This window comes from Rhineura floridana, chromosome 5 (assembly GCF_030035675.1).
Source record: "Rhineura floridana isolate rRhiFlo1 chromosome 5, rRhiFlo1.hap2, whole genome shotgun sequence".
Classification (NCBI taxonomy): Eukaryota; Metazoa; Chordata; class Lepidosauria; order Squamata; family Rhineuridae; genus Rhineura; species Rhineura floridana.
In genome coordinates, this window is record NC_084484.1 from 60,177,387 (window position 1) to 60,200,843 (window position 23,457).

A 23,457-nucleotide genomic window follows, 5' to 3' on the forward strand; every position below is an offset into this window, starting at 1 on the left:
CCTTAATTAACACAGTGGGACCTAACTCTCCCAAGTGCTCAGAAGTTAGAACCCAGCCCAGTAGACTAACCATGGTTTGTTTTCTGGCAGCAAATTACAATGTGAAGGCACAGTTTGTTGCTGGCTTATGAACTATGGCTTGTTTTAACTATTGTTTGGTGTTGTCTGAACCCAATAGCCTTGCTTAACCATGGTTTATTTGACCATCCCATCCCAAACATAGCATGAAACAAGAGCAGCTGGAGAAGAATCCAAGCTTTGGGGAAACAATCTGTGATGGTTTGCTTATCCATTAGTGTTATGGAAATATGCAGAGATACTCAGCATGTGTGCCAGTATGTGTATTTACCCAAGTAGCAGGCTTTTACCTTGCATTTAGATCAATGAGACTTAAGACTTAGTAAACTAAGAAAAGCTACTTTATAGAAATGCATAGTAGATAGGAAACGCATACCTAGTTCTAATTAACTAAGTTGGAGGTTCAATGCCCAACCCTCATGGCTCAGGAGTGAGAACAAAGACAAAGATGTCTCCTCTCTCCTTGGACAGTTGAAGAAGACAACAAAGGAAGGAGGGGCAGGTCAGCTTCCCTGAGCATATCAGTTTACAATGGAAGGAAGTTAGGTAGAGAAGAGCACAGGTAAAGGTAGGCAAGCCTAGCCAGCTGGAGAACCCTAACTATCTTCCTTCTGGAATACAAACAAAAGAACCCAAATAGGAGTTGCTCTTGCCCCACTTCTAACAATGACATGATTCATGGTTTGTTGAACAAACCATGGCTAAAATAAACGATGAGTTAGGGTTATTTGTGAATTCGATATTGTATTCACTTTAATGTCTGTTAAAGTATGTTGGTTGCCAGTTATGGCTTCAATAGGCCAGTTACAACTTCAGTTGTCTTTTATTAGACAAATCTGTGTCTGAGTTTTAATTTTAAATAATAGGCACAGGAAGAAATAAGTCGACTGCGAAAAGAAGCTATCAAAATCCCCAAAGCATCTAAAACTGCGATGACTACACAGGCTGTTCTGAGACGTGTGGAGACAGAAAGGGATGCAGCTATTTCTGATTTCCGAAGGATGGCCACAGAACGGGATAGCTTGAGAGAGAGGTTAAAGGTTTGATTTTTTTTATCCAAACTCATTTGTGCAATATCTCTTGAACATAAGACAATTGCCAAGGCAGCTGTGTGGTATCTAATAGATTAAATTTTATTATACTAAATTTATGTGATTTATGTTTTTGTTTGATCCAGATTGCTCAAGAAACTGCATTTAATGAGAAAGCTCACCTGAAACAGAAAATTGAGGAGCTGGAGTTAAATGTTCAGAGTGTAAGGGAAGATGTCTCTTTATTTGAAAGATATGATAGATATTAAAATTAAACAAGTGGTTAGAAGTCTGTAAGGACAGTGACATTGCAAAGATACACTGAATGACTTTTTAATGAATATACTAGATCTATTACATTATTCAAGAAATATGCAGTTATTTGTGTGCATTAATGCTGATTGCTGTTACTATTTTAATTCTATACACAGAGCTTTATTAAGAAAATATTACTCTTAAGGATTTAATCTTATAAACTATAGTATCTAAGATAAAATCTTGTTGCATACTTACTGGAAATATAGGAAATTGGGTTATCTTTGGGGGGGGTTGTGCTGTGGCAAGAGAAAAGCTGTGGCCCCAATGTGGCACTGCACCTTTCTCATCATACCGTTTACCTCTTTGGCCCTTCTCCCTTTAAATTACAACAGGTTTCACAAATAGAAAGTGAGAACTATAGTAATATGCTATATGGACTGCAAAAGCATTTTACTGGCCAGGCTCCTGAACCAAAGTATAGGCTAAAGTGTCAATTTGTATTGTTACAATGATTATACTGTATATGTGATAGTGTTTATGTCCTTAACAGGAGCAGCTGGTGGGGAGGGGCTGCATCACAGACCTGGCCGTCTGGTGTTGATTCTGGAATGGTTTTTAGATATTTAAGAAACTAAAATATGAGGAGTTCAACCAAGCTTTGAGCTTAAAGTCTTTGCTTTGGCTTCTCACTCTTTTTGAATGATATTCAAGAGTACTAGTTTCAAAACCTTTGTAGGTGCTCAGCTTGCAATCTTGTGTCGAAACGACTTTGTCTAAGACCTCACACACTGTTATTTTGTTTTGGGGGCACCAGGAATGTTATTTTTTCACACACACCCCATTCACCTGGAAATTGACTCCATCTGCAGAAGATGCATACTTTTTCTTCATATAAAAAAAACCTGAAAAGGCAACATAAATATTTCCTAAACAAAAGTGCATACTAATTGAAGTACTTGGATGTTATATAGAGTGGGCTTTTCACATTTCTTAATGATTCCTTGTCACTTGAATGCCTCAGCTTGACAATGAACGATTAGAACAAATTTCAAAGATGGCTTTGATGAAGGAGACCATTGAGTCTGTAGAAATGGAGATGAAAATATTGGTAAGAAGAGCAGTAGATTTTGAAAGTGAGCTAAACAAACAAAAGGCAACTAATGCGTCACTGAGGTAAATATGTAATAAATTAAACATTTTACATTTGTGTTTAGTTTTTGTTTATAAATCTGTGTCTGTTGCCTGACCATTTTCTTAACTGTTTGAGATCTGAAAAAGTATTATTGGCAGCTAGGTTTATTAATGAGATATAAAGATTAATCCAGTTTGAAAGGCTTGTGATGTACATTCTACTTTTCAAATTGTTGCTCTTTAGCTCAGTTGTTTTATTTCACACATTCATACTAAATTTCCTGATGCCTGACTTGCACTCCGATAATTAAGGCTGACTTCTGTTTAAAGTGTTCAATAGTTTGTGCTTAGTTTTAATTACATGCTTTAATTTTTGTGTGTGTTTTCATTGTGTTTTAATTTTTGTGCTTTTATCGTATTTTAATTGTTGTAAACTGCTTTGATTTTTTAAATGAAATCATGGTATACAATTTTTTATAAATGAACTGTTAACCACATGCTCAAAAATTGTTTTGCTTCATAATCAGTAGCTATATGTTAGTTGTTATTCATCACAAGATCCTTTTTAGTGCTATTGCAATGTTTGTGTGAAAAGATGAAATTTTAATTAAAAGATGAATGGTTAATCTTTAGCATATTGAATGAAAAAACAGAGCATAGCCTTTCAGAGGCCCAACGACAAATTTCAAAGAAAAAATATGAACTTCAACTCATTCAAGATAAAATTATGTGTCTGGATGAAAAAACTGGTAAGTTCTAAATACTAACCTTTGAGTAAAAATGTTTTTTATATATATTTATACATGATTATACATTGGTTTGGACACTTTTTACAAAGAATTTCCCCTCTAATGTTTTTCTTTATTTGGGGGTCTATTTCCTGGCTGCATCCAAAAAAGCTTCCCTTTTTCTTCTTGCCTCATTTCTTTTTAAGAAAGATTGATAAATAATGATTTTTTTTATTTTTTTGTCATTGAAGAAAAACAGTACAAAATACTAGTCATTTACCATTAGATTAAACATGATTATAGCCACATACGTAGTTGAGCAGTAATGTCTTTTATGGGAACTGCAAATGACTGTAAAACATTGGATTTTTGATGGGACAAGATGGAGCCGGAGCTCCTTCTGCAATAATGTGACTGCTGTTTATATGTGCCATGATTTTTATTTATTAAATTTATATCCCACCCTTCCTCCCGTAAGGAAGCCAGAGCAGCAAACAAGTGATAAAATATAAAGAAAAACTTTTTAAATATTCCAATACAGATTGGAATAAAAGTATCTACTTAAAAGGCTTGATAAAGAGGAGGTCTTCAGCAGGTGCCAAAAGACAACAGAGGTGGCGCCTGTCTAACATAAGGGGAGAGAATTCCAAAGGGTGGGTGCCACAACATACTTGGTAGGTGCCAAGTACTCTTAGATGAAGCATATTATCTTGACCCATTTCAGTCTGGGTTCAGGCCTGGTTATGGGACTGAATTGGCCTTGATTGCCCTGATGGATGACCTTTATTGGGAGAAGGACGGGGAGTGTGACCCTGTTATTCTTACTTGATCTGTCTGCGGCTTTTGATATTATTGACTATGGTATCTTTCTGAACCAACTTAGTGAGATGGGTATCGGAGGCACTGTTTTACAGTGGTTCCGATCCTATCTCCAGGGTCATTTTCAGAGAATAGCATTGGGTGATTGTCTTTCGGCCCCCTGGCAGTTGTGCTGTGGAGTGCCGCGGGGTACCATCTTGTCCTCCATGCTGTTTAACATCTATATGAAGTCCTTGGGAGCAGTCATCAGGAGATTTGGGGCAAGGTCTCAGCAGTACGCTGACTATCCCCAGCTCTATTTCTCTATAACATCTGAATCAGGAGAGGCCATGCAAGCCCTGGATTGGTGCCAGGGCTCAGTGGTGGGCTAGATGAGGGCCAATAAACTGACCCTGAATCCTAGCAAGACGAAGGTGCTGTGGGTTGATGGTTTCTGAATTTGGATAATTGGTCAGTTGCCTGCTTTGGAAGAGGTCATACTCCCTCTGAAATAGCATTTTGTAGTCTGGGGGTGCTCCCAAATCAATCTTTGTTGCTAGAGGTCCAGGTGATCTCAGTGGCTAGGAGTGCCTTTTACCAGCTTTGGCTGGTAAGACAGCTGCAGCAGTTTCTGGACTGCATAGCCTAACCACTGTTGTCCATACATTGGTAACTTCCAGGTTGAATTACTGTAAGGCATTCTATGTGGGGCTGCCCTTGAGGTTGGTCTGGAACTGCAGCTGGTGCAAAATGTGGCAGTGGGACTGCTCACCGGGGCAGGGTATTGCCAACATATCACCCTTCTGCTGAAAGAATTGCACTGGCTGCCCATTAGCTACTCGGCTAAATTCAGGGTTCTGGTTTTGGTGTACAAAGCCCTATACAGCTTGGGCCAGGATACCTGAGAAATCATCTTACCCCTTATATACCCAGTTGCACTATGCTCTGCAGGTGAGGGCCTCTTGCAGATACCATCTTATCAGGAGGTCCATTCCGCACAACATAGGAAGAGGACCATAAGTGTAGTGGCACCTACCCTTTGGAATTCCCTCCCCTTAAGTATTAGACAGGCTCTGTTATCTTTTTGGTGCCTGCTGAAAACCTTACTCTTTCAACAAGCCTTTTAAGTAGAAACCGTATCCCAGTCTATGTCTGTATTGGAATTGCTTTTTGAGAAATTTTTTAAGCTTTTTTTAAAAAAGATGTTTTTACAAATGTTTTGTTTTAATGTTTTTAAAGATGTTTTGTTTTAGTATATTTTAATTTCTGTTTTTATGTTGTTTTATAGTGTTAGTGTTTTTGTTTGCCACCCTGGGCTACTACTGGGAGAAAGGGAGGGATATAAATTTAATAAATAAATAAACAACCAACCATTAAAGGCCCAATTTCTATGTTGTGTGGAACATAACTCCTGATAAAATGGTATCTTCAGAAGGTAGTCATCTGCACCGTGCAGTGTGGTAGTGGCTGGTGCCTACTAGACTTGGTGGAGCTGCTGAGAGGTCCCACGGGAGAGCTCACAAGAGCATGGACAAGTTGTTCTGGTTTTCTCCCTTGCAAAGGTACTGTAGACACTGTAGACACTTAAGCACTGCTGTTTTACATGCAGTTAGCACCTAATTTAGCTGAAAAAGTCTTACTTTGGTTCAGAAGGGGTCCCTGCTGTCATTGTTGCTTTTTTGCTACAAAAAAAGTTGTGTGGCCTCCAGCTGTTGGTTCTCTCGCTATCTTCCTCCTTTGCAAAGAAACAGTGGACAGTTAAACATTGCAGTTTTATTAATATTTAGCACATAAGTGTCTTAACTTGGTTGAGAAAGGCTCCCTACTGTCACAGTTTCTGGTGTGAATTCATGCCACAATAACTTAACATTATTCAAAGGTAAGCCTCCACTGAATTCCATGAGGATAGCTGCCTTGTAAGTTTGTACAGGATTGCAGCTTGAATCAGTTAGTCTGAAAGGTGCCACACAAGACTCTTAACAAGAGATCCCATGCATTTCCAGATCTATGGGAAAATGTTATTCCCCCTTCCACCAGCTTATCTATTTCTACATCTTTCCAGAATGTGTAATAAAATGCAGGGAAATTAAGTTGACTAGGACCTGGAAGACCAGGGTTAAAATCACCACTCAGCCAGGAAACTCACTATGTGACTTAAGGACAGTCACTGTCTCTCTCAGCCTAATCTACCTCATAGGGTTGTTGTGAGGATAACATGGAGAAAAGAAGACCTTTGAATGCTACCTTGACCTCTTTGGAAGAAAGGTAGAATGTATATAAATGTAATACTGATAAATTTGGAATAATCAAAATTTGTGTTCAGAAAATCTTATTTCCATTCTGCTTGTCCCTGATTCTGAACTGGGTGAGGGTGCAGGTTTGGAATTTTTAAAAAACCCAACCTAAAAAACAAGTCCTGGTGCAGTTTCCAAAGTAGGGCTCCCTTCTCCAAGAAAGGGACACATGAAATAAGGTACCACAAAATAAGTTTTGGACTATCTCAACACTAACACATTTATTATGGTACAAGCTTTCATGGGCTACAAAAGATACTCTGAGCATGTGACGTTTAACATTTTAAACTCACTTAACTCATTGTTTTTGCTCACTTCCTGCCCTGGGCCAGTTATCAACTCTCAGCCTTATTTTTATATATAGGACTGCACTGCAAACTTTATTGATGCAGACAGAGATCTGAAATGAACATCAGAGTTTTTCCTTGGTCAAGTCACCAGCTCATAGTATTATCCTAACCATGTATACTCAGAAGCCTGTCCAAAGGGACTTACTCCCAGGGAAATGGATTTAGAATTGCAGCCTTAGCAAGGGAAATAAAAACTGGACTGGGATAATGATTCACCACCTCCTCCCAACTGTCCAACAGCTGTCCTGGTAAACAAATTTACAGGGGAGGAAGGCAGCCACAATTCCCCCCTTAAAAAAACACTCTATGGGCAAACAGAAGAGGAAGGTGATGGGAGAGCAGAGACTTACAAGCACAATATCCTCCCCCTTTGAACTTTCTAAGAGCCCCTGTGAGCAAACAAACTTGCAGGAAGAGGACTCCAGATGGGACTTCAGGATATGTACTTACTGCCACCTTCTAACTTTCAAAATGCCTTTGTGAACAAACATGCTTACAGAAGAGTCTTTCATTCAGCACGTCACCACTTTACAGTGACATCCTAACCACATCTACTTAAAACTGTGTCGTATTGAATTCAGTGGGCTTATGTCCATGTAAGTGGGGTTCAGATTGCAACTTTAGCAATGGAGCAAAAGCTGGATTGTAGCAATGATCCACCACCTCCTACCAGCTTTCTGTCAACAATCTTGTGGGCTTAGAGAAAGATGGGTGGGATATTAGGAGAGTGGAGAATTACTGCAGCCTCCTAAATGACAGAGAAAATAAATGGTGGTACAGCTACTCAGCAAGAATGGCAAAATGATAACAGATGACAAAGAAAAGGCAGAAGTGCTCAATTCCTACTTTGGTTCAGTCTTCCCCCAAAAGAGGGTCTATGACCCTTCTGGCAAACATGATGCACAAGTTGAAGGGGCAGGATTGCAGCTTGAGATGGATAGACACATAATCAAGGAATACCTAATTACTTTGAACAAGTTCAAATCTCCAGGGCCTGATGACCTGCATCCTAGAGTATTGAGGGAACTGGCTGAAGAACTCTTGGAACCACTGTCTATTATCTTCGCAAAATCATGGAGGAGAGTGAAGTGGATGATGGGTGAAGTACCAGATGACTGAAGGAGGGTTGTGTAGTCCCTGTCTTCAAAAAGGGCAAAAAAGAGGAACCTGGGAACTACAGACCAGTCAGCCTGACATCAATCCCTGGGAAAATTCTGGAGCAGATGATAAAGTGGTCAATGTCAGCACCTTGGGGGGAAAATGCAGTGATTACTAATCTTATCTCATGTTTTGATCAGGTAATCTTCCTGGTAGACTGTGGGAATGCTGTAGATATAATATATATCAACTTCAACAAAGCTTTTAACAAAGTGCCCTATGATAATCTGATTAGCAAACTAGCTAAATGTGGGCTGCATGGAACAACTATCATGTGGATCAACACTTGGATACAGAATTGTACTCAGAGAGTGCTTACCAATGATTCCATCTCAAAGTGGGGGGAGGTAACAAGCGGGATACTACAGAGCTCAGTTCTGGGCCCAGTGCTCTTCAACATTTTTATTAACTTGGATAAGGAGGTGCAGGGAATGCTTATCAAATTTGCAAATGATACAAAGTTAGGAGGGATAGCTAATACCCTGGAGGACAGAAACAAAATTCAAAGTGATCTTGATAGGCTGGAGCATTTGGCTGAAAACAACAGAAATTTAACAGGGATAAGCGCAAAATTTACAGCTAGGAAAAAGAAACCAAATGCTCAGTTATAAGATGGGGGATACTTGGCTCAGCAATACTACCTGCAAGAAGGATCTTGGACTTGTTGATCACAAGCTGAATATCAGCCAACAGTGCAATGAGGCTGCAAAAAAGGCAAATGCTATTTTGGCTTCATTAACAGAAGTAGAGTTTCCAAGGAGTATAGTTTCCAAATCACGTGAAGTACTATTCGGCACTGGTTAGGCCACATCTTGAGTACTGCGTCCAGTTTTTGAACACGGCACTTTAAGAAGGATGCAGGCAAACTGGAACAGATTCAGAGGAGGGAAACAAGGATGATCAGGGTATTGGAAACAATGCCCTGTGAAGAGACATTCAAAGAACTGGGCATGTTTAGCCTTGAGAAGAGAAGATGGAGGGGAGATGTGATAGCACTCTTCAAACACTTGAAAGGTTGTCACATAGACGAGGGTCAGGATCTCTTCTTGATCATCCCAGATTGCAGGGCACGGAGTAATGGGCTCAAGTAACAGGAAGCCAGATTTCAGCTGAACATCAGGAAAAATGTCCTAATTGTTAGAGTGGTATGACAAAGGAACCAACTACCTAGGGAGATGGTGGGCTCATGGATCTCATGAAGTGGATTGTAGTCAGCAAAAGCTTGTACCATAATAAATTGCTGGTCTTAAAAGATGTCACAGGACTTTGTTGTTTTTGCTACAAGAGGCTAATATGTCTCTGGAATCCATACCAAATGTTTGCAGTTTAGCCAAAGGGCAGTTCTTAAATCACAAAATAGATGAAAATCTTGATTGCACATACATGTTTGTATGCGCATCAGAGACTTTGCTTGATCACAGCCTATTTGTCAAAGGTTTTTTTAAATGGATAAATGAATGAGATTCTATGATGATATTTCCAGAAAAACTTTACAAACAAAATATTGCTCAACAAGAAGATATTTGCACACTAAATGAAACAATAGCTGAAATAGATTCAGAAAAGGATTCTTTACAAGACCTTCTGGAAGAGAAGTCAGACAAAGTTGTCACCCTTGAAGAAAGCTTGGCCATTAAAGTAGGTTCTGATATATAAATGCTTATGTAGTTAAGATTCATAGCTTTTAGAACATTTCTGTGCATCGTGCAGGAAGGAGAATTCATACTTGGCATGTAGCATTTGAAAGTACACATTATAGGTGCATCGTTCCATTTGCTTTAATGGCATAAGAGTTGTACTAGTGATGAGAAATGTGGATTATATTTCAATAATCCTATTTTAATATGCAAGTATGTGAATTTGGGATTATGACCAGTTAAACATTCTAGTTATTAAAATAGCTGCTTTTTAGATTTAGTATAAACACACATACCCCTATCTACCTGATTATCATTTTTAAATACAGTTTTAAAACTTCTTAGATTCTAGAACAAAGAACTTTACTACCATTTAGAGAAGTATTAAGATGTAGAAAGATTTTGACAATAGCTTTCTATTATACACATGTTATTTGTAGATTATTTATATGTTCCATGTTTATATATGTTTATATGTTCAACACACAGTATAACATGGTGCTAAATAATTGCTGCTGGCATTTAGCAAAGGTAGCAAGGAAGAAACATATAGATCAAATAATAAAATTTGTATTATTGGTCTTACCATTGGTCTTTATAGACCACAGCTCCAAATGGCTTCCAAGTACCACTCTGACATTGAAAGAGGTGTATAGGAACAGAGAGAACATAGTTGACACAATTCAGGTTTGTAATTGGAAAGGCAGAGATGCACCAGTGAGCCATGGGCAGTCATTGCTTTCTGGTGCACATGCCAGTCAGCCATGGGCAGACATAACTTTCTGATGCATGTCCACCATGTGTCCCCATTTAGAGATTTGCATCTCTTCTTCACACATGATGTGTAGGACTGCAATCGTATACATTTCTACTCAGAAGTAAACCACTGCTGAGTTCAGTGGAATTTACTCTCAGTTAAATGTATTTAGAATTGCAGCCTAAATATTGGTATATACATAGCAGGAGCAGTTGCCACATACATTGTATTCTCTCTGAAGAAATGAGCTAGAACAACCTGCACACTTCTGATTACTCACTGTAGATCCAAGAAGCCTACTTACATATGCTGAATAGATTGCACTTGTTCAGCCAGGCTTTTTGTAACTTGTTTGATCAGGGAGAGACACTGCTGTGCCTCTTTTAAAAAATACTAAAACTCCCAAAGAAAAACAAGAAGCCTATTGAATAATATGAAGCTAACAAACATGCTCTTCTGGATCATACCTCCAGACTTCAAAATGTAAAATAAAAAGAATAGTGCTAAAGTAACTGATATTGGTTCTAACAAATAGCAATATCAGATACATCTCAGTTTTACAAAGTCTAGCCATAGTGGCTAACAGCATGTTTACTCAGAAATAAATTTCACTGAATTGTGGGACCTATTCCCAAGTAAGTATGGTTAGGACTGTAGCACTAATTCTTTAAATACATTTCAGGTTATAAGAAAATGCCTTATAGTGAATAAGGCCATGAGTATTATCAGTGTTTTCAGTGGATCTTGAATCTGGTCCTATAGGGTTTGAGGACCAAAACAGATGTGATTTCTTTTTTTCACTTCAAAGCAGTTGCACTGGGCTCCACTTTTGAGCAGAGCAGCATGTTAAGTCTCCCCCATGTCATTTCTCTGATCTAAATCTCAAGAAGCTGCTAGCAGACCCATGGGGGGAAACGACAAGTACCTGTCTTTTTTCTGCCGAGACTCTAACAACAACTTTGGACAATTTTATTGGGGAAACAGGTGAAAGAGATAACCTTCCCCTCCAGCACCATTGTTCAGGGATCTCCCATTATATCACATCTGCTTTGACCCTCAGTTGGAGAGTCCTGCTGCAAATCTGCCTGTACCATGAAGTTTAGTCTCTTACATATTTATTTTGCAACACTGGCAGACTAACAGCGCAATCACATGCATGTCTACCGAGAAGTAAGCCCCACTGAGCTCAATGAAGCTTACTCCCAAATATATGATTGCAGGCAAAATGTTAAAACCTGTGCAACGCAAACCTATGCATATTTATTCAGAAGTAAGTCTCACTCTATTCATTGGTGCTTACTCTCATAGAAGTGTGATTAGAATTGCAGCCTTAATCTTATAAAATATTAATGAATAAAATAAACCTACCTGAATAAAATAAATTGTATTTTCAGTTTTATTCAGGTTTTTTTTACTAATAGGAAAAAATACATTTATTTGTTTTCAAGGAAAAGACAATTTCAGATTTGAAGTGCATACTTTCTGATATGGAGCATTCATCAAAGTAAGACAGAGATTTTGTATTTAGTTTCTTCTTTTAAAGTTATCTTTATTTAACTCAATCTATTCTGTTAGAATTTCCATATATAAATAAATCTTTTCTACATTTATAACTTCTAAGTGATATTAGATTCTTATTAAAAATGTTCTGAATTTCATTAGGTAGTTTTGAAAACTATCAGCGGAAGCCAGTTTTATAGAACTCTTTTGAATTTGTAAACTTTACTGTATATTATTAAATAAATGTGACATTTGTGTTCATAGTAGATACATTTTTCTTTCCTTATTTTGTAATAATATTTTTATATAAAATGTTTATTGCATTTTTAATTTGCTACCCAGACATTCTACTGAAGCACTCCGCAGGTATGAACAGGATATTACCAAACTACATCAACTTTTGGATGAAGCCAATAATGAACTTACTCAGACTAGCAAGGAGAAAGAAGTATTAATTCAAGAGAATGATAGGCTACAGGAACAGCTTTATGGCTTTAAGGAGGAAAATCAGGTATATATTGACCATGTTTGAATATCGTGGTAAGTCATAAGCCATAGATTACCATGCACTCATGCTGAGGGCAAACAAACACAATCCTTGGCTTAACATTGCATCCAAAACAGGGATCATTATTTGTTTTGCCCCAAGCAAACCACAGTGATAAGCCAAGGTTTGCTATTGGCTTACTGTGACGTGAATATGGCTAGACTATAGAAATTGCTGGCTGAAGGGATTATATCAAATATATAGTAAATTAGCACATTATATACAACTTTAGGCAACAAAATCAAAAGTCTCCACCATTCAATTCTCTGTTTCTGGAACAGATCTCTGTCAAGCCCTCTCCCTCCCTTTCCTTTTAAATTTCTCTTCAAAACTCAATTCTTCTGTAAAAACTTTCTGAAATAATACAGTTTATCCTACACTGTCATTTCACTTTGGCCTGCCTGTCTTGCGTATAGCTTTTTTTTCATGCTGCAAAAGTGCTATGGTTCTCTGGACACTACTAGCTGAACAAATGAACATAGACAGAATTAGAATGTCCAACCCTCCTTTCTCATTCTCAGTGGTTTAATGACTGACAAGCATTAGGGGCAAGCCCCAACTCTTCTTTAAAATGAAAGCAACCCGTAAGGCTGCAGTTTTACTGGAGGAACAACACAGAAGGAGGATCATCACAAACTGTTAATGCAAAATTGCCTCTCCCCAGCTGCATATCCTCCTGCATTGCTCCAGATTTATGTTTTCAAGGGGATACTATACATTTTCTAAAAATTAGTCAGAGTCTCATTACATACTTACAGATTTATATGGATTGTTTTTAATTGGGTTTTTCTGTTTCTTAGTACCTGATTTTGGGGATCCACAACCCCTCCCCTAACAAATAAAACCAAACCCTTTTTCTTCAGACTTTTCCAATAGTATAGGGCTTGAATTCTAGGTACTTCATTGACTTTATTCAATACTTAGAAGTCCTATAGGAGGGAGGGAGGTTTACTCAAACCAGAAAACACTCTGCCTCTCTCTAAGCTATATATTGTATTGACTAGTTATGTAAATGTTACTGAGTCCAGTGGAACATGTCTAACTGTGTGGAAAAGTGCTGTCCTGTTGCATGTAAAAAGAGCAAATAATTTGTATATGTACACATGAGCACGTATCCTTTCTGTAAGAAATCTTTACATGTTTCCTATACTTTAATCAGAGAGCCAGTGTGGTGTAGTGGTTAAGGTGGTGGACTACAACCTGGGAGACCAGGGTTTGAATCCCCACACAGCCACAAAGCTCACTGGGTGACCTTGGCCCAGTCACTGCCTCTCATCCTCAGAGGGAGGCAATGGTAAACCCTCTCTGAATACCACTTACCATGAAAACCTTATTCATAGGGTCGCCATAAGTCGGGATCGACTTGAAAGCAGTCCCTTTCCATTTTCATACTTTAATCATTCTGCATTCTAGAATTGTGAGCCTGGGTTTAAATTTTTCCCCTTAATAAAAGCCGAATTTGCATAATTGCTTTCCACCAATTTGCTGAAAAGGAGAAGTAGGGGCAACATGGCCAAATCTGCTAAAAAATAAATGAGTTGGTGAAATTAGTAAAGAACCTGGGGGTCAAAGTACACATCACAAACAACAATTGCTTTAGGAAAACACACCTTCAAGAAGGGATGATTTTCAGTATAGATCTAGCAGGAGGCGTTCCCCATTGCAGTTTCTCCACTACAACCCTTCCCCTGCTCACTGCAGTTCACTTTTCAGGGTTCCACAGACTCACAGGGGGGTTCCAGTACTGTTCTTTTGTTTGTGAAGCACACTTCCACTTGTGCAGTGGAACTTTTCCCCTCCTCTCACTTGCAGCTCTGTATGCAGCCTCAAAATCTGCTCTAGAGGGGTGGGGTGCGGGGCTCCAGAGCAGATCTTAGGGGTGCACAGGGAGAAGAGAGGAGGTCACATTGTGTAAGAACTCAGTGGAGCATTGGATACAATCCATATTAACCTTTCCATAGATAACCAGGAAATGTTTTGTGACCAACTAAGCAACATATGTTCTAAACTTTTATTTATCGCTTGGAAAGAATGCACTTGATTGAAATGTTGGAGCTATGACACTGCTAAAACACAAACTTTTCAAATCAAGAAGGTTAATATTTCTCCTTCAATATATAAGAATGTAACTTTAATTTTAACATTTTTATACTTGTTTCCATTTCTAAATGAACATGAACAGGATATAAAATGTTTGGATAAAACAGTAGGTTGTTGTTGTTGTTTACAGATTCTGCATCAAAAACTCAATAAATGTCAGAATGAACTTGATAACATTAAGGTGAAAACTGAAGATTTGTATACAGACATATCCAAGTTGAAGAGCATGCTGAACGCTAAAGTAAATGTATACTTTGAAAAGCTACAACTATAAAAAGACCCTATGCAAGGCTTCCTACAACAGTAGGCAAACTCCAGGTGTTTAATAGTAGATGCTACAGAGTCAGTGGTCTCACAGAGCACAATAATGTCATGATGCCTCATTAGGACAGTACAACAATTTACAAGGAAAATATAGGACTCCTCATCCTGTGTATCCCTCATAATGCTAACATGGAGGAGGGCATTTCCAAGGGAGAATTGGTGGGTAATAGAATGCTTAACTCTTCCCTAGTCTGCTGATTCTTCCCTGTAAATGATATCTCCCTAGTCATTTGTCATTTGAGAAATAAACTTGCATAGTTTGGGAATGGTTTGTGAGAAGCAATTACAGGGAGGAATTGACTTTTGTAATTGGAGTTAAGCACCTCTGCCTCCTGCCCACCAATTCATCCTTACGCATGTCCCCCTCCCAGCCCCTCATTATTAAACAGCCACGAGAGTGGCTCTATACTATAGCCAGCATGGATTTTTCCACATTCCGCAATGTTACATTGAAAATACCACCCATGCCATTCTGGTGCTTCCCATAAGCACATTTCAAAACAAAACCTTACAAAACTTATAGTTCTGAACTCAGAAACGCTTGCTTAACAACCCTCTAAATTTTCATGGTGATACACAAAACAGAGAGAATCAAGAGTTCAAAGTGTAAAGAGAGGGAAAAAACAGCCAGACCCCTTTTGGACTTTTTTCTGTCAGAGTTCTCATAATTTGTTGAAATTAATTTAAATCATCCATGTTCACCGAGTACCTGTAGTCCTATTACTGACTGTGCCCCACACTCTGACCTTCATCTTCTGCAGTTTAAAAGTTTAAAAAAAGAGAATTCCCCTGACAGAACTCCAGTGGCCAGAGTGGTTTAACAGTCAGCCGCTCTGATTGAAGCTCTGTGAGGGGAACAGGGCATCTCCTAGCAACTTTCAGCATCCTTCACTAACCACATTTCCCAGGATTCTTTGAGAGAAGCCATGACTGTGTAAAGTGAAATTCACTAATAGGCAAAAAAACCTTGCGGTTTAAGAACGTACCTATAGCCCACAGCTATTTCTATCAAACTTTAAAAAGCAGGGAAATTGGGCAGCTATAATGAATGCAACAGGGGAGCAGGAGACCTGACTTCATAAGAACATAAGAACATAAGAAGAGCCTGCTGGATCAGGCCAGTGGCCCATCTAGTCCAGCATCCTGTTCTCACAGTGGCCAACCAGGTGCCTGGGGGAAGCCCGCAAGCAGGACCCGAGTGCAAGAACACTCTCCCCTCCTGAGGCTTCCGGCAACTGGTTTTCAGAAGCATGCTGCCTCTGACTAGGGTGGCAGAGCACAGCCATCATGGCTAGTAGCCATTGATAGCCCTGTCCTCCATGAATTTGTCTAATCTTCTTTTAAAGCCATCCAAGCTGGTGGCCATTACAGTCCAATCCACTTGCTGTGTAGCTTTGAAGAATTAGGTAACATGTGCCTCTGAGCATATGGTGGGTGGGAGACTACATGTGCCTGCTGTAGAATAAAAAGGTGGAGGAAACTCTGAAAAATGATACTGTTTACAGTGTTTTCCTTTTGGATAGGAAAGTGGCTTCCCCTCTGCCCAGTGCCCACCCACCCAATCTTTCCCCTTCCTTCACCCATCCTTCCTCCCTCTCCCCTTCCTACCCACCTCCAGGTCACCTATCCTAAGCATGATTGCATGGGAGTAAATCCCATTGAACTCAACAAGCATGCAAATGATTCAACTTGCCTTCCCCTCCTCCTATCCCCTCCCTCTTACCACTCCCCTCTGCCCTCCTCCCCTCCTTGCCCCTTCTCCAGGTCAGTTTCACCTATCTTAAGCATGATTGACGGGAGTAAATCCCATTGAATTCAATAAGCATGCAAATAATCAAACCTGCCCTCCCCTCCTCCTTCCTCCCTTTCCTCCTCCCCTTCTTCACCCCTCCCCTTCCTTCTGCTCCCCTCTCCCCTTCCTTCCTCCTTCACTCTTCTCTCCTGTCCCTCTCCTCCTCCCCCATGGTCAGTTTTACCTATACTAACCATGATTGCACAGGAGTACAGGAATACCCCACATTAACATACATAATGGGACCAGAGCGTGTATGTAAAGTGAAAATGTACTTAAATTGAAGCACCACTTTTTTTTCACTTATCGATGCATGTACTGCACTGCAGTCATATACGGGCATAACTGATGTAAATAACGCATTTATAACTAAAATAAATATAAAATAAAATAAAATAAACACAATTAAAGCAGGAAAGGAAGATGGGACAATGGAGAGGTATAAAATGGGACAATGGAGAGGTATAAAATGAAATCGGGGATCTAAAGAATTTTTTTATTTTTTTATCACAATCAGTTAAAGCAGGAAAGGAATGGGGGACAATGGAGAGGTATTAAATGAAATCGGGGATCTACACTACTGTAAAGAGCATGAGGTGCCCCCCCCACACACACACACACACACTGCCGCCGCCGACCTAGGACAGGGCAGGCAGAGCTCCGATCGCAGTACAGTACAGTACTGTACTCTAGTTAAGAATTTAAACAATTTAAAGAATATTTACTGAAAACGAGGATGAAGCAGACCAGATGAGAAAGGACAGTCGCTCAGAGTCGCTCTAAATGCTGCGGGAGACGATGCTTCACAACGCACGTGGCACATGGAATGCAAGTTCGGGCATTCCGTCAGTGTCTGTTATTGTGAAGCGCGCGTATGTTAAGTGGGGTATAGTGCACTTGGAGAATGTCTGTTATAGCGAGTGTCTGTTAAACGAGTGTCTGTTATTCAGGGTATTCCTTAAATTTTGTTGAACTCAATAAGCATGCTAATGATCAGACCTGCCTTTCCCCTCCTTCCCCTCTTCTCTTCCTTCCCCCTCCCCTCCCTTCTTCCTTTTTCCTCCTCCCCTGCTCACTCCAGCCCTCACTCCTTCACTCTTCTCCTCCTCCCTACCCCCCATGGTCAGTTTTACCTATCCTAAACATGACTGCACAGCAGTAAATCCCAATGAACTCAATAAAGATGCAAATGATCAAACCTGTCCTCCTGCCTGCTCTCCTCCCCTCCCCATCCCCCTGTGGTCAGTCTCACCTATCCCAAGCATGATTACAGGGGAGTAAATCCCACTGAACTCAATAAAAATGCAAATGATCGATCCATTCTCAGCGAACTTCCACAGGATCTCATTTCCTACCTCCCGGATTAAAAAGCAGAGAAATTCACTAACAGGCAAAACAAAAACAAAAAAAACCACCCTTGCGGTTTAAGAACATACCTATATCAACAGATATTTCTATCAAACTTTAAAAAGCAGGGAAATTGGGCAGCTATAGTGAATGTACCAGGGGAACAAGAGACTTAACCTCCTCTCTGAGATATTGGACTGCCCTATACATTTGTCAAAACGCAAACGCAATTTGGGTTGGTCTTTCACAGTCTAATCCACTTCCTGCGTAGCTTGGAAGAATTTGGTAACATGTGCCTCTGAGCCTATGATGAATGGTAGCAACACCTGCAATCAGCCCAAATAACAGAAACAAGACATTTGCTATGCTGATCTTGTTTTAGCAGGGAAGAAGCAACAATATTAAGAAATTAATATAGGTCAGATAGTCACTTTAAATATGTTCGATTTACTTTGCAATTTTAGCAAAGTTTCCTATAGTAAATCATTTTCTTTTGCTTCTGGTTCTGTGAATATGTGCAGTACAGCAACACTTTGCAACAAAAACTCCAAAAACAATTGTGGAATAATGGCACTGACTATTCTGCAGAATAGTTTCCAATGGACATGAGGAGTGTCTCAGTTTGCACAAGATAAAACAGCAAAATTGTAGGTGTACTTTATGTTTTCAATTAACTGTGCCCACCTTTCCTTAAGTGGTGTGGTTTAAGCATAGCAGGCTGAAAACATGCATCTCGGATAGGCCAAGTTTATTTTTTCCAACAGCTAGAGTCATTGCTTAAGTATTAATATATTGTAATCAGTCTGATTTTACATCAAACTGCAGTTTCAGATTCAACTATTAATGCACCCAAAATAGAAATAGAACATAACCTCCAGTTTGAAACACAAAAGGCTGTCTTCACCATCATATTAACATTGACAAATAAAAAGGCTTTGAAATTAATAAAAATAAATCTGACAGATTTCTAGGATGACTGAGAGAAATATAATTTCTAGGTTAGGTTCTCTGTAGAAACAGTAGTAACACAGGAAAGAAACAAAGTAAGAAGAACACCAACAAACATACAAAAATGTAATTATCTTTGGAGTTGGCAGGAGTGGAGTTGGCCACCACTCACTATATGCGCAGAGGCACATGTTACCCAATTCTTCCAAGCTACACAGACAGTGGATTGGACTGTGAAAGACCAACCCAATTTGTGTTTGCATTTTGACCAATTTGAAAGGCAGTCCAATATCTCAGGAGCCAGTGTGGCGTAGTGGTTAGAGTGTTGGACTACAACCTGGGAGACCAGGGTTCAAATTCCCACACAGCCATGAAGCTCACTGGGTGCCCTTGGCCCAGTCACTGCCTCTCAGCCTCAGAGGAAAGCAATGGTAAACCACCTCTGAATACCACCTACCATGAAAACCCTATTCATAGGGTCACCATAAGTCAGGATCGACTTGAAGGCAGTCCATTTTTTCCACAATATCTCAGAGAGGAGGTCAGGTCTCCTGTTCCCCTGGTACATTCACTATAGCTGCCCATTTCCCTGTTTTTTAAAGTTGGATAAAAATATCTCTTGGCTATAGGTACGTTCTTAAACTGCAAGGTTTTTTTGCTTGTTAGTGAATGTAATTAGAGATAGAAAGCCTTTTTCAACCCAAGGGCTACATTATCTCATGGGCAAACTTCAAGGGACCGCAGGCCACTGGTGGGCTAAAGGTAGGTGTGGCCAGAGGCATAAGTGGATAGAGCAACAGATGTGACTCTTACCTTTGTATAGTAGATTGCAATACAGCCATACAAAAGCCAGAGGTTTCTATTCCCCCCCCTGCCCCCCAACATCTCTCTGTCCAGGCAAGCCAGAGGCATCACTGTTCAAGGACACATTCTACCTAGGTAAAAGCACTCAAAAGAAGGTGTGAACCAGGGCTGATGAGGGGCTGAGAGCAACCCCATTGGCTACACTAGGAAGTTCCTGATGGGGAAAGCCCATAGTGCAGCCGATCCCAGCTGAAATACTGTTCAAGTCCCATGAGAGAGGAAGTCTGATGATTTTTTCTTTTACAGCTTGCGTCAGCAAGAATGAAATACATGCACTTTGTGAGTTTTTTTCTGGAAAATACAGGAAATTAGAGGATGCAATGATACGAGAATACTGAAAAAAACCCTTAAACTGGCCATATTAGAAAATGGAACTCAAACACAGAGTGTTATCCCAGTCAAAATGAACCACTAAGGATGACGGATCAAAACTATAATATAAAAACAATAATGCGAATAAATAATGTTCACATTTCAAATAGCCACAAAACAGTAACTCACAAGAAAACAAGGATGTAGCTATATCTGATTTGAACGCTGGTCTCCCTTGTTATAGTCCAGCACTCTAACCACTACATACTGATGATAATTTAGCCATCATAATTAATAGCAATTGATAGCCTTATTCTCCATGAATTTGTTCATAGTTTAACTATGCACAGTGTGAAGTACTTCCTTCTGTCTATAATCTTCCAACATTGAGCTTCATTGGATAACTGCCGGTTCTAATATGGGAAAGGGAGAAAAAAATTACAAAATTTATTATTTTGTGGCCATTTCCTCAACATCATGCATAAGCTTATACCCCTCTGTCATGTCTTGCCTTACTCATCATTTTTCTAAACTAAAAATCCATACGTTGTAACCTTTTCTTTTTGAGAAAGTGTAGCCTGGCAGAGACCCCAGGGCCATGCAGAGGCACCTAGAGGATTGTATTTAGCCTTCATGTTTGAGATTTCTCACTCCTGATCAACTTGGATACACTTTTTCTGTACTTTTTCCAACTCTACGATATCTTCTTTTAGATGCAGTTACTACACAGTGCAGTTGCATCATATATTTGTATAATGACATATTTTATTAACCCTTCACTTTTAACATGCAGAGGCTATAAAAGTCAAGCCGCTTCCCTGTGCTGGCAGAGCTCAATTGCTTTTCAGAAGTTCAAAAGTACAATGTGATTAAAAGTTTTGTAAACCATGGAATCCATAATGGAGAACTTCCTGTCAAGGGACAAATTCTCATGTGTACATTCTGAGCCACTCTCCTTCAAAGAACAAACACTCTAGCTGATTGGAGAAAGCTATCCAATATGGCTCTCAAGGTTTGAAGAACATTTAGTCACAGAATGCTTCTTTGAACCTCTAAGGTGGGGAACCTCTGTTCTGCAGGCCTAATTAGCCCTGCCAGGCTTGTCCATTGGATCTGCCAGTCCATTTCAGCCAAGCCACGATCACCTGCCCTACATCTGATATCAACCTGGGTTAGTTGAAAGGGTGCATTTTTGCATGTGCACATTTGCATGATTAACAACATTGTACATGATGGATTGGATCCATACATTTTGTCCGCAGAGTGGTGCTTGCACAATAATTTGTTTCATGCCCTTTTCCCCCTGCAGTTCATGTATCACCTGAAAGGCCCTGAAAAGTTTGGTGAACCCTTTGAGCAGCATGGGCTGTGGTATGGGAGGCTGCAGAGGGAGGAGAGACTCCCCCAGAATCTGTCAGACATATTGCTCGAATTGAGCACTGCCTGCATAGCAGGTCCATCCCTGTTCAGCAGAGTTCAGATATTTCGAAGCTCTGCATGCACATCAGTACTGCTGGACTGAAATAAATATAGTTAGTTAAAGGCCAGATCACATTTTTTAACCCTCTGTATGTAAAGTGTGGCAATAGAGCCATGTGCTCTCTTTCCAATGTTTGTGTAACAATATGTAATGCATAGTACCAATCAAAAACCATGTGGAAGGATTGCAAGCAATGAGGAGATAGCGTATGTGCCCTGTGTCACATGTGTTGCCAGCACTAGGATAGGGGTAGCTAATATGGTGCCTTCCAGATGTTTTTGACTAAAACTCCCATGATGATTGCCCATGTTGGCTGGGGATGTCGAGAGCTGTAGTCCAAAACATCTGGACAACACCACTTTGGTTACTCCTGCTCTAGGGATATGCATGCTTCTCTGTTGTCTCACTAGACATATGGTAAATGTAAACTGGCCCCAAATTTCAAAAATAAAACCGAATTTTGAATTTCAGGAAAAGGAAAATCAAGATCTTTTGGAGAACTACGAAAGGGCCAATGAACAGGCAGAAAAGTGGGGGGGAAAGTTCCACCAAATAGAAGCAGATTGTAACTCTATCCAGCTGGAGCTTCTCAGTGTAGAGTCTGAGAGCCATAGACTGAAAGAACAAACGGAGTCCCTTGAAACAGAGATTGGGCAAGTAAGTTTGAAAAGCCTTATCAATTCATTTTTTTATAATTTAATTTTCTCCTAATAGCTAGGCAGAGCACCTGCTTACACTTTTTTATTTGCATTCAGGACTTTTCCACTTGTTCTTCATCTCCATTGTGAGTAATGAATTAAGGGAGGAATTTTCTTGTGCGATGTATGTATCTGTGGTGCAGGCTACACTTTCAAAAAGCACACTTTTATAATGAAAAGAGGTCTTCCACTGACTTTTTTTTTAATGGCAGGCACTTCTTTCACCTGTGGAGTGTTTTCTGAATGCGTGTGTGTCTGCCAAGTATGCTCTGTGTTTGTAATTGAGAGAGATGCACTTGGGCAGACAGGGAGACGTGTATGTGTGGTCTGTATGTGGGAGGGAGGGGGAAGTATGTATGTATGGTCTGAGAGAGGGAGAGATGTATGTGTGACTGTATATGTGAAGTTCATGAGTGTCTGTGTGAGAAAGACATGAATGGGCACCTGTGGTCTGTTAGTGAGTGTGTGCATGTGCTGTGTGTGCAAAAGAGTGTGTTGTTCCCCCCTTGCATTTTTTCCTGGTACTGGGGAAGATTCCCTGTTGTTATTAGACAGCCACAGCATTGGTGTGTGTACATGTGCAGGGGGGGGATCAATATGTGAACTCCACAGTCAGAACCATCAGGACATATGTGCCTTTCTACAATATGTTGTCCAGGAGGATGAGGGAAGCAGCAGTGATGGTACTCTCTCTAGTTTTGTGTTATGTTATGCCCTTCATGGCAGTCATGTTGTGTTATGTCATGCTATTGCTGCCATCTTGGGTGGTGGCAGGCCTGTGCGTGCAGTGTGCTAACGTGGCCAGGCCTATTTAAGTTAAGTTCCTGGTTGTGGCAGCAATAGTAGTGGGCCCACTGCATTCCGGTGCTGGCTCTGATACAGAGCAAAAGTGTTCATAAAAAAAACCCCAACCCAGCACCCAGCTCTAAACTAGTACTCTTGACCCACCTGCTTTCAAGTCTAGTTATGCTGAGATGTTCCCCCCACTTACACCACTAAAGAAGCTGATCAATCAAGAACAAATGTGTCAATCTTTGTTATGTTGCAGTTGCTGAAGGTGTCTTATACAGAGTTTAGCCAGAAGGATGTAAATTATTTTGCCCACAGTAGAGGAGGGCATCATCGGATGGGATTATTCAAATTAGATTTACCCAAGTGGAATGGGCAACCCTTCTCTTCAGTTCTTTCCTGCTCAGCTCCGCTGCAAGACACGTGGCTCGATCTGTGTTTTTTTCCAGCTGTCAGCCATTTCTTTGCATTACTCTTTCTGCCATTTCTTCTTGCCAAGACTTTCAGTATATTATTTTGCCTAGCAAGCTATCTTT

General features: G+C 40.0%; 1 protein-coding gene across 1 annotated transcript in view; it reads left to right on the forward strand.

Annotated features, from left to right (window-relative positions):
- Positions 1-23,457, forward strand: part of TSGA10 (testis specific 10) — an 88,472-nt gene that overhangs the window by 34,034 nt on the left and 30,981 nt on the right. Inside the window, exons 7-15 of the mRNA XM_061629406.1 lie at positions 945-1,118; positions 1,256-1,333; positions 2,389-2,540; positions 3,132-3,247; positions 9,310-9,464; positions 11,669-11,724; positions 12,063-12,231; positions 14,498-14,608; positions 21,906-22,091. Of these exons, the coding sequence (XP_061485390.1) occupies positions 945-1,118; positions 1,256-1,333; positions 2,389-2,540; positions 3,132-3,247; positions 9,310-9,464; positions 11,669-11,724; positions 12,063-12,231; positions 14,498-14,608; positions 21,906-22,091 (1,197 nt within the window). The remainder of the gene's footprint in view (positions 1-944; positions 1,119-1,255; positions 1,334-2,388; positions 2,541-3,131; positions 3,248-9,309; positions 9,465-11,668; positions 11,725-12,062; positions 12,232-14,497; positions 14,609-21,905; positions 22,092-23,457) is intronic.